Source organism: Drosophila yakuba, chromosome 2R, assembly GCF_016746365.2.
Source record: "Drosophila yakuba strain Tai18E2 chromosome 2R, Prin_Dyak_Tai18E2_2.1, whole genome shotgun sequence".
Lineage (NCBI taxonomy): Eukaryota > Metazoa > Arthropoda > Insecta > Diptera > Drosophilidae > Drosophila > Drosophila yakuba.
This window is the reverse complement of record NC_052528.2, coordinates 8,169,237-8,180,770: the sequence shown is the minus strand read 5'-3', so window position 1 is coordinate 8,180,770 and position 11,534 is coordinate 8,169,237. Positions and strand designations below refer to the sequence as shown.

At 46.5% G+C, this 11,534-nt stretch overlaps 4 protein-coding genes across 5 annotated transcripts; 3 read left to right on the top strand and 1 right to left on the bottom strand.

The window, feature by feature from the left end:
• The first annotated feature begins 680 nt into the window (after positions 1-680).
• On the top strand, positions 681-1,269 carry LOC6529669. Its single transcript, XM_002090626.3, has one exon. It carries the CDS (start codon positions 816-818, stop codon positions 1,140-1,142), a length of 327 nt encoding a protein of 108 aa, XP_002090662.3. The 5' UTR covers positions 681-815; the 3' UTR covers positions 1,143-1,269.
• Positions 1,270-1,370: 101 nt separating this feature from the next.
• LOC6529668 (chymotrypsin-like protease CTRL-1) lies at positions 1,371-5,423 on the top strand. 2 transcript variants are annotated; one of them, XM_002090625.3, is made up of 6 exons: positions 1,371-2,348; positions 2,610-2,990; positions 3,310-3,418; positions 3,502-3,686; positions 4,830-5,131; positions 5,245-5,423. In XM_002090625.3, the coding sequence occupies exons 1-6, from the start codon at positions 2,276-2,278 to the stop codon at positions 5,356-5,358; spliced, it is 1,164 nt and encodes a 387-aa protein (XP_002090661.1). In that variant the 5' UTR covers positions 1,371-2,275; the 3' UTR covers positions 5,359-5,423. The 2 variants fall into 2 exon arrangements, with proteins under 2 accessions (XP_002090661.1, XP_015052081.1); XM_015196595.3 differs by lacking the exon at positions 5,245-5,423 and having other exon boundaries at positions 4,688-4,902.
• A 1,250-nt stretch (positions 5,424-6,673) lies between these two features.
• On the bottom strand, positions 6,674-11,472 carry LOC6529666. The gene is made up of 2 exons (XM_002090623.4): positions 11,001-11,472; positions 6,674-6,903 (listed from the first exon to the last, which is right to left on the bottom strand). The coding sequence occupies exon 1, from the start codon at positions 11,344-11,346 to the stop codon at positions 11,023-11,025; it is 324 nt and encodes a 107-aa protein (XP_002090659.2). The 5' UTR covers positions 11,347-11,472; the 3' UTR covers positions 6,674-6,903; positions 11,001-11,022.
• Positions 6,785-10,999, top strand: LOC6529667 (insulin-like peptide receptor). Its single transcript, XM_002090624.4, has 7 exons — positions 6,785-6,923; positions 7,687-8,094; positions 8,238-8,479; positions 8,574-8,702; positions 8,760-9,113; positions 9,172-9,475; positions 9,542-10,999. Exons 2-7 carry the CDS (start codon positions 7,702-7,704, stop codon positions 10,967-10,969), a joined length of 2,850 nt encoding a protein of 949 aa, XP_002090660.2. The 5' UTR covers positions 6,785-6,923; positions 7,687-7,701; the 3' UTR covers positions 10,970-10,999.
• Positions 11,473-11,534: the final 62 nt, after the last annotated feature.

Genomic DNA, 11,534 nt, shown 5'->3' with positions numbered 1-11,534 from the left:
ATCACCACACTACGCCACTACACTTGGAACCATGAAGCTCCTCGGATTCTTGATCGGAGCTCTGATTCTGACATCCATCCAAGCCTATAGGGGTTGGTACTCCTACAGGCCTGCTAAGGTTATCAAAAAGAAGCCGTAACTACAACGATCTATTTCTCAAGATCCAAATTAAAGACTCCTCTTAAATAAACAGGGGTTATAGGGTTCATTTTGATAAAAATTGTACATTATGTCTAAGGCAACCGAGTGGCTTGCATCGCCTATACATAACCCCAAGCAATTAAATTTTTGTTGATGTTTTATACAGAGCGGAGGGCAATTCCCTATGTGAGATTGTCCTTAATATTTCAGCAATTTACTGACAGTTTAAACACGTTAATGGGCACATCAAAACGGTAATAAGAGCCACATAACGGTAACTCGGGTAGCAAAACTAACTTTTTTGCGCACTCATACGTAGGTACATATCACACGTTTGTATTTATGTGCCATCCGCATGGAAAGGCATTCTTTTGTTGGCCATTTAATGGGTTAACAGTTTAGCAGGTAAATTATGCAATGTTCGATGTAAAACGGCCACAATAAACATCGCAATTAATAAGTTGCCTTTGTTCTTTCTAAAATAAGCGAAAACGCGTAGAATATATTTCTATGCAATGCTTTTACGTTCAATTTAAATAGCTCATTTCCCTAGTACTCCGATTCCGAATTGGATGAGCTGCTTTCAAAATTTGTAGCTTTTTAAAATAAAATTTCAAGACTTACAGACAAAGGGAAAGGAAAGTGGATCCACTGGCAAACTGAGCACGGGCCCCATGTGTTTCAATGTGCTGGAGGGTAGCAATCTGCTCCCCGATTGCAGCATTGCAAGCCGGGTCCACCTCTTCTCCCTGCTGCAGCACCTCCAGAACCAGGAGCGTCGTCCGGAGGATGTGAGTGACCAGTTGAGGGATCGCTACAACGTATTCCGCCAGGTTCTGCCCAACTACCCGGTACCGGAGCACGCCAGCCACGACACGCGAGGGTACTTTGAGGAGTTCTCCCAGGAACACGATGCAGTCGCATTCTGCACGGACCCTGGATCATCCGGCGAGGAGACCAGCGAGTCCAGTTTGGATAGTGACTCCGAGCAGATCGGATAGACCGCCATCATATGGGCACATAAATTAAAAAAGTGAAATGATGTCTGTGATGGTTGAGTGTCTGGCAAGTGGCGTTAAACGCGGCCATTAAGTGTTCAACAATAAAAAAGGAAAATTCGGCATAAAATTACAAAACAATTTGGTGGTCAGTGGTACTAGCAAAGACATATACTCGTATTAAGCAATTTAATGCGCGTTTGTCGCGCTTGTTTTCCTGCCTAAAAAACTGGAACCAGCTGCCCGTTTGTCCAGTGAAATGCGCTAGCTTATCAAATCTAAATGATCTCATTCAGCATATTTTTTATTATTACCCAAAAAATAGAATGCGAGAAAGGTATAGGCTAATCTCTCTTAAATAATAGCGCACATCACCAAACAGGGGAAAGTGCAGGCCAAGTGGAGTTTGGAGTTGCCTGCCAAGTGAGAATTATTTTATAAAAGTGGACAAATGAAAGCAATTGATTTTATTATAATAATTATTAATATAATAATAATAACTTAGCTATAATACCCTGAAGTTACTACAGATCGGCGTTACATCCGTTTTTTAAACTTGTTACTGAAAAACCTCAAGATAAAGAAGAGTACTATGCTACAGAGTATCCACCAGCTGTGTAAGCCTAACCCACCGACCCTAAACTCTCTTTTACCAAAACGACCACTAATGGCCAGAAACAGAAAAAAAAGCATACAGTGCACTGCGGACGGGACGGATCCATGAGATCGCTTGCAATGGACGGACGGATCCGCAAGTTCTGCCATCAAATGCCATAGGAATGTGTATCTGTATGTGGTCAGCAAGTGGGTAAATTACAACCTGGAAATGGTCGCGAATCGAGACCGAACTGTCATAAAAATCAGTTAATAACCGCATACCCCGCCCCACCCGACCACTATATAGAAGTGGATGTGTGTGCGATACACTTATCTGGCTGTGTGGATACGTATATTTTCATTTTCATTTGGCCAGATCGGCGAGTTGGGCATCGCCTCGTTTAGTTGACAGCGCTTTGTTCGCCTGCACGGTTCGAATTACCGGAAACCGAAAGTTTGAGCTCTTACCTGTATTACCTGTATAGTATTACCACTAAGGAGTATATACCAATAAGGAATATATAACAAGTGTTAAGAAAATGCACGCGTTTCCAATGCTGCCTGTAGTCTTGCAACTCCTCGCAATCGTTCGCGCGGAATCGGGAGAATTCGGTAGGATACAATCTAAAAAGTGGTTATTTTCCAAGGCTAAGAATAACAAGGATAATAAAACCCATAAATAAATAATATAATAATTATTGCTGTAGAATGGATATTACTCAGTGGTTTATTGAATCCGAATATGTTCCCTGTGATAGTACTATCTTGAAATTGAATTGAATCTAAACGCGAACTGTGGAAAAAAATCATATTTATTAAAAATCAATTATAGTGTTTAAAAACAAAGCCCAGCCTAACGTACGCATCTTGCAGAGAAACTCCTGGTTCCCGCGAGCCACGGGAACGCAGAGCAGAGGAGCGGAATACGGAGCAACGAGACCTCGACTGCTGGACACTCGGTGGCCGCCCGCTCCTACTACGACGTGGTGCAGAACGCCGGCCAGACGGGCTGCTCCGTGGGCACCGAGTGCACCCCGCTCCACGACTGCACTGCCCTGATCTACGAGGTGGCCCGGAGCTGCTACTACGGGGACAAGTCGCTCTACTGTGGGGGAGCCAGCGAGGAGCTGCCCTACGTCTGCTGCCCCAGCAGTCCGCTGGAGAAGAACCAGGTGTGCGGCAAGTCTCTGGTCCAGGGCCACTTCTACAAGGGACTGGGCTCCTATCCCTTCGTCGCGCGCATCGGCTTCAAGCGTAAGCAATAAATTTCATAGATAAAATCAGGATTTTGCAAGTTTGAAATACAGATATACTCATAAAATGCATCAGTTGGGCAATAAATAATCTTGCATTTCTTTAATCATGTCCAAATATTTGCCTCTAGTAATAGGTTATTTCTAGATTTTAGTATCAAGGATGTCATATCAAAATATGTACATATATCCTTTAGTGTTAGATTAATTTTAGATGCTAGATTCTTAAGAGTACGTACTTTTAAATAGAATTCTATCTTCACATTCCATTCTTAACTAGCCATATAAAATGCTATTGTTTTATTATCCTTTATATTCAGATGTCAACACTGGAGCCTTTGCCTATCCGTGTGCTGGAGCCGTAATTGCGCGCCGGGTCATCCTCACGGCCGCCCACTGCGCTCTGGCCAAGGCCGATGGGCACCGGCTGTAAGTTGGTCACTGGGTGCAGTGCGTCACGCTGGTGGGGGAGGCATCTGATCGACTTTCTCCCCTCTGATCGACTTTTGCAGGTCTTCTGTGCGCGTCGGCGAGTACGATACGAGTAGCGATCCGGACTGCGCCAACACCGGATTCTGTGCACCGCGGTCGGTCAACCACGCCATCAGCCATGTGATCGTGCATCCCGACTACAAGCAGGGCCAGTATCACCATGACATTGCTCTGCTGGTGCTGAAAACGCCGCTAAACTATTCGGGTGAGTTCTGGGCGTGGCGGGCGTAGGGAGGCGCCCCTATAAATCTGTATATCTATATTCATATACACTCGAACATATATATGTCAATATGTATATCGGAGTCCAATGGGTGGTTACGCTTGGCGGTGTCGGCGTTAATTAAAAATCGTTTTGTTCTGTCATCTTTCCGAGCACTCCACTCGGCCCCTCGCTCCAAGCTCACATGCCATGTTGCTGATTCGAGGTTGGGGCTTCCGATCCCCACATGTCACTTAATTGGGCGGCGTCGGGTTTTGCTGCGTGTTTGCTGTACCAGCTAATGGGTTGAGCGCGACCTGGTCACTGGATCCACTTCGAATTTCGATCTGTAGCCTTTGGCCTCGGTTCAATGGCTTCGGTATGGCTTATGGTATCCCCAAACTGGTCCATTCAGCTCTTCGCTTCATTGAGAACTTGGCGGCCCTTGTTTACGATACTTGCAGATTGTTAGTTCTCGCTGTCGCGGACTCAAATCAAATCGAACGTGATGTTGATGGTCGGAAATTGAATTTGGAGGCGTAAAACCACGTTGCAGTATCACCTCTGCACACAGCATATCAAATAAGGGTCATTGACGAGCTGCGAAGAGCGCCGATCGGTGCGGCAATCGATTGGCTAATTGCAATTTGGCCAGTTCGTAAACAGATCATTACCTGCGACCCGAAAGGGGCGTCGCCCAGTTGGCTGGCCAACTTGTTTGCGTTCATCCTTATTGCTTTATAATGGCCAATAAAATACCGCGGCCCGAGGTAAATCAATGGGCCCAGAGCCAGGGCGTGTTCGAATGGGGAGTCCCTTTTTTCGGCACAATCAAAATTATTGCCTCGGACATTGAAACGTGGGGAAGGCAGAGCTGCTGCCAGATATCAAAGAAATTGGGTTGAATTTTTGTACGACTATTCGATCGCTATGGTCATTAACCTGATAGCATCTAATAGGCACATTGGTCATAGGAATCTAAAATTGTGTTTCACACTCAGTAGTCCTGTTTCTGGAAGCCCCTTTGAAAAATATGCGCCTGCCCCTTTGGGGCAAGACAACAATGTTGCAATTTGGGAAGGTAGCGATCAGAAGTCGAACGCAAGGTTAATGGCGGCCAACCCACTTCCACTCTCGCACCGCCAGTGGCTACTCAACCCATCTGCCTGCAGAAGACACGCGCCAACCTGGTGGTGGGCAAACGGGCTACCATCGCCGGTTGGGGCAAGATGTCCACGTCGAGTGTCCGCCAGCCGGAGATGTCGCATCTGGACGTGCCGCTGACCAGCTGGGACCTGTGCCTCCGGAACTACGGGTCCACGGGTGCCCTGGAATCGCCCAACTCCATCGAGGGTCAATGGATGTGCGCCGGCGGCGAGGGCAAGGACGTCTGCCAGGGATTCGGCGGAGCACCGCTTTTCATACAAGAGAACGGCATCTTCTCTCAGGTATTTAAACGCGTTCGTTCTATCCGTTCAATAACTCATCATTTGAGTTTACATACATACGGTTATCTAATGCATAAAGACTTTATAAATATACTTCACTTATTTTCCCACAGATCGGCATCATGTCCTTTGGATCTGATAACTGCGGCGGTCTTCGCATTCCGAGTGTCTACACCTCCGTGGCCCACTTTTCCGAGTGGATTCACGATAACACGCCGCCGGAGTAGCTTAGTTCTTCCTTAAGCTAGAACTAAAATTGCATTATTTAAATAAAATATAAATATGAATACCAGCATCGGAATATTATTCAAAGTTCTGTGGCGCATCCCATTGGATCTGATATGTTGATCTGAGTTTACACGCACCCAATCACTTAATTGAATTAATTGAACTCTGACACGAACCACTCGCCGGGGCTTGAAAAATAAGAAAATGATCTTTTATACAAATAAGATGACGGTAGGAAGGAAAGCATTTGGACCTTTGGAACCTTACTCTTCCAGAAATCGTATCTCGTTCAGCGCTGAGATTTCTAATAATTAGCTTTGGAATATGTTGTTTAAGAAATATGTTTATTTGAGCAACAGCAATGTGTATTCCCTCTATTAGAGCACATTATGAAGGAAGACATTTTTCAATTACGGGTGCCATCGAAGGTAAGCCCCTGACTTCGAGCACAGTACACAGAAAGAAAAATGCATGTGATAAAGTGTTGCATTGTAATACTTGGCAGCACATACTTCAGAACGGAATGGATATTTTAGAAAGCAATTTACATTTCTTAGCCACTTCTCAATATACTTTGTCTAGAATTCACTTTAGCTTGAATACTGCGATTTGGCACAGAGCTCCAGCTTCTTGTCCCAGTACATTCTTCGCTCTCCGAAACTCCGCATTGCCGGCTCGTTAAACTTAATCGCTTAAGTCTGCATGGGAATTCTCCTGCCTTGATTTCGAGTTGTCCATGTGCGTGCGGAGAGGAGAGTCCGAGTTGCCGGTACCGGTGCCATGTGGCTAATTGGAGTCAGCTGTTTTTATGAGCCACTGGGATCAGCTGGTGGTTTGGCAGGAGCTGGAGCTGGAGATGGAGCCCATAAATATCGAAATGGCTGCACTGCGCCAAAGAGGAAAGATTGAAACGGAATAGAATGGAATTCCTCGCATTTACCGACTGCTGGCCATTGCATAAGCTTCTTAACTGGCTCACAGTCCCGCAGAAATCAAGCGATCGCCTAATCAATTCACGAGAACGCAGAGTATCTGGCCATCGGCGAGGTCCCGGGGACGGAGGCGATGCTGGGGCAGAAGCCACTAAATGGAAAATCAATTTGTTTGCTCCCCACAGACGAACGAGGTTCCCAGACGTCCAGTCGGCAGTCGGCAGTCGGTCGTGGCGAGGTGAACATCGTCGGCGGCACTCGCATTTCCAATTTTGCACCGGGCGAAAAATCCTCCGAACAGTGTCGAAAATATTTTAATTGCGTACCATTGTGACCGTGTGTGTGGCAAGCTGAAGTCGCCCAGGAATGAAAAACTGTGTTGTTTATTTTGTAGAATTCTTATATTTAACAGTCTGGCTGTTTGGCGCCGAATAATCATGGTGCCGTATTAAATATAGCTAAAATATATTAGTGGACTTCCACGATCAATTCGAATTTCGCTTGCATTGCGCGAAAGCTCAAGTTATTGTTACGGTGTAAATTAAGAAATATGATTTTAAAAACTACGTGCATCATCCATTGAGGTAGTGTCGAATAAAGTGTTGCAGTCCCCTGAAAAAATACAAAAAAAGGTATATTACTTTTTAAATGTATACGCTTAAAAGAAAATGTATCTGAAAAAATAAGCAATATAAACAAATTTCATTTATGCACTTTTTTATATAAATGGATGGAGTCTTATCCAAAATGATTAGTAGTTTCGACTAATTATATTCCACGAATGTTTATTTTGAACACCGAGATACTAAAGCATATCTGAAAATTTGACGCAAACGGTCTTGTTTCTTTTGAAATAAGATATTCTGCCAACAGTCCAAATAGTGAATTTATGGCTCTCCATTAGAAAAAGATGATCTGATTGTATGGCAACCCCCGCGAGTGAATATAAGAGCAGAAGATCGCCCTGCACGAGGCCAAACTAATCCGCTTAAAAAACAAACAATAAACAAATACGATCGAAGAAATTGTTTTAGACGTGCGTAATGTGCTTGTGTGGTAAAGTGTTTGTTTACGCTCCCGATCTAGACAGTAAAGCAAAATAATTAGCGTAGATTTAAAAACAAAAGCCAGCCCTCCGCGTGCGATATTTCGCCATCGATAGCGAGAGCTCAAAAAAAGCGCCCAAGTCATAAATATCGGGCCTAATCAGATGAACGCTGGAGAGCCAGTGCGCTAATTGGGAGTGCTACATATCACTGTATAACTGTAAGCTGATCGGAACGAAGGAACATAGGTTCGGCAGAAGCAACGCAATATGTGGGGGCGACATCGCCGCCGGCAGAAGGAGAAGCAAAAGAGGAAAAACCAAAAATAAAGTTCAAAACTCTTTTCAAGTCCCAGCTTGGCAACATGCACTGTAGCAACATGCACTGCGGCAACATGCTGCTGGGCGTCGCCCTCATGTTGCTGGCGCTATATGGCTCCTCCTGCGCCGAACCAAAATTGGAGCACGAGTGCTCCAGCATGGACATCCGAAACAAGTGCGAAAACATGCATCTGCTGGACAACTGCACCGTGGTCACCGGATACGTGATGATCACGCTGATCCCCATCGATGTGCACTGCAACTTCTCGGAATACTCTTACCCGCTGCTCACCGAGATAACCGAGTTCATGATCTTCACCGATGTGCGCGGCCTGGTCAACATCACCGAGATGTTTCCGCACCTGACCGTCATTCGTGGTCGCCGCCTGTTCCTCAACTACGCGCTCGGCGTGACCAACATGCACGACCTGGAACAGGTGAGATCCTAAGTCTAGTCCATTGAATAGGAAAAAGATTGCTGCCCAACGGTCTCGTTTTTTGAGAAAAAATCTCAAATTTATTGGGCTGTTCCTAAGTCTGAACCATTTTTGGTTAATACCCTCCATTTTGAAAACTCCAGTTGGCTTTTCCCAGACTGGTGGCCATACAACGAGGACAAGTCTACATCGACAGCTGCCCCAAGCTCTGCAGCATCGCCCGTGTTAATTGGGATCTGCTGACTCACACCATAGGCGATAACAACATCATAATGGACAATAAAAACTGTAGCACACCGGTTTGCTCTGGATGCAGTTCCTTCCACTGCTGGTCGAATCATTACTGCCAAAGATCGGTCAACGAAAATGTGGCCAATCCAAAGGCGTAAGTAAAACTAAAACATTCTCATTACAGGATGATTTGGAATTATTCGAAACAACTCTTGAATGGTTAAATACTAATCCTTAATCCACCGCAGCAACATAAACGCCTGCCACGAGGAGTGCTTGGGCGGCTGCAAGAACAACTCAACATCTGCTGCTGACTGCAGCGTCTGCCGCGGACTCAGTGACGATGGTGTCTGTGTAAAGAGCTGTGCCAAGGACAAGTGAGTGGACACATTCTGCCGCAATACATAGGATCTATATGTTTTACTGCCTTACAGGTACGTCATGGAGAACTATCAGCGCTGCTATACCAAGGATGAGTGTGTGGTGAAACATGGCCACGTTATTTACGGATCACAATGCGTGGCCTTCTGTCCCAGCGGCTACAAAACGGACAACAGGTCGGAGTGCGTGCCCTGCGGTCCCGGTGAGCCTTGCATCAGCTTCTGCACGCCGGAGTGGCCTGGAAAGGCGTTTATCGTATACAATCTGGCTGATGCCGAGAGTTTGCGTGGCTGTCAGATTTTTAATGGCAGTCTGGTCATTACAATCCGCAATAAGGTGAACGAGACGCAGCTGTTTCACAGCTTTACCAGTATCCGCGAGGTTCGGGGGCACGTTAAAATCTATCGGTAAATATTGTTGTTTTGGTGTTTCTCTGTCATTTTAATTTAATAATTCTTTCCGCAGTTCCTCCCAGCTTAGAAGCTTGCAATTCCTGAGGAACCTGGAGCGCGTGCACGGTGATCCCCTAGAGAATCGCCACTATTCTTTCATACTTTATGACAACAAGCATCTGTCCGAGTTGTGGACACCTTCGCGGCAACTCGAGTTCATGGAGGGCGGCATGTTCATGCATCGCAACAACAAACTGTGTAACCGGAGGATGCGAGAATTCCAGAACGGTGTGACCCATGATAGAGCTCTGGACTCCCTGCAGACCAACGACCAGGAGGTGCAGTGCAGTCCCTCAAAGTTGCAGCTATTTGTGCAGGTAGAGTGAGCTGGCTTTTCCTAGGTAATATTTTATTTGACGTATTCTGTTTATTCCTTTATTCAGAAACGATCCCATCGGTCTGTAAAGCTAAGCTGGCTTAAGTCACAAACAAGCCAGAAGATCGAGTTGATCCACCGACCTTTATCGCCGGGCAAACTTTGCCACGAGGATAGTGATCTGGAAGCACCTATATGTACACGAATTAACTGGAATCGACGCCTGCTCTTCCCTGACGACCTGATCGAAAATGGCACTCACTATCTTTTCAACTTGGATGATCTTCAACCGGACACGCGCTATGCCGTCCTGATACGTACTTTTGGCAATGATGAGGCGCATGACGCACGCAGCGAATTGACCTACGTGCAGACGGAGCTGGACATCCCAAAGCCTCCGTTGCTGGAACTGGTCAAGAAGACGGATAGCTCGCTGACGGTTCGGATGGCTAGTCACGACCACACTAGCTTTGTTCTTACGGTCTTTGAACTAAGCGATGATCAGGCTTATATAGAGCAGAGAAACTACTGCCACCAGCCGTCGTACGTGTGGCAGGACATGGACGGCCCCAAGTGGATGGCTTACGAGGACTACGACGACTGCTGTGCCCAAAGGGCAGAGCATTTGGAGGACTCTCGTTTCATTGCGGACATGGGCGAGCAATATCGCTGCACCCTTGATAATCGCAAGCAATGCAGACGACTGGCACTATCAGAGGTCACTCTTCCACAGCTTCGGCTGCCGGGAAACACCACGGAGTACGAGCTTAAGGCGCTGCATCGCTATCGCCTGTATGCGCTGCAGCTGCAAGCCTGCAATCTGCTAGGATGCAGCAGCCACACAACTCTCTACGGACGAACGAACTATACAATGGGTGCCGATCTTCTCACCCAGCTATATGCCTGCCACATTCCGGAAATGGATAAGTACATTATGCGCTTCGACGAGCCTAAGAAGCCCAATGGCCTGGTGACCAACTATGTAATCCACTTTCGCAACAACTTCTCGCAAACCCACGTCGGGTGCGTAACGCGAATGGATCACCAGAGTGCCGGCTACATGTACATAAAGCAGATAAACATTACTTTCACCGAGTGCGCCGTGCGGGTTCATTCCCTGGCCGGAGATGTGATGACGCCCTACATGCCAATCAGCCTGTGCAGCGACGAGGACCGCTTACAGGCGTTTCACAGCAGGGAGGCCAAGGAACTATCGCCGGAAATCACAGACATGACAGCCACAGCGTCACATGGTCGCGGCATTAGCATATTCCTGATCTGCTTCCTGTTTGGGTGCAGTGTTTCTCTGGTTTGGGTTCTTTACAAGCGCCGATGTTGGAGGAAGTTACCGGGACTCCGGCGATATGTGCCCGTGCGAGAGCAGTGGCTGCGTGACCGACAACAAGCCGACGATCGCGAAATCCTTGTCGACGGTTTTGAAACAGTTCGTTTTCAGAACAACAACAACAGCCAGGCGGACGATTATCCTATGTAAACGATAATATACATTTGTATGTGAGACTTACCATGCTTGATCAACGATAGATCCTAGGTGGAGGATGTGCTGGGCTTGGTTGTGGGCTCCGACCTGTCGGCGTCATCGTTCACGCTCTTACCGCTGGCCAAAAGAACAGCTGGAACGCTACTGGAGGTCGCCGGCAGTACCTCGCTATCGGAGGGGGGCGTGGGTGTCCGGGGAGTTAGCAATTGTTGGCGGCTCCTTAAGCGCTCCATCTTGGCCTGCTCGTACTCCTTGAGATCGGACAGTTTCAGCTGGATGGTCTGCAATTCGCGGCGTCGCATTTTTCCGTGATGTTTTCTTTTTGGGGAGGAAGTATACAATTTGTATATCTCGATATCGATTAAGCACATACGTTATCGAATACACTTCTACGCCAGGGGTGGCTTACGTTATTGAACATATCGATAACGCTATTACGCTTTTCCCATTATTAACTTAGGTCGGGAATTTTTGAAAATTTAAAGCCACTTATCTTTAAACTCATTTATGTAACTATGTATTGGATTACTTTTTTTATGGGGAATAAAATATACAACAA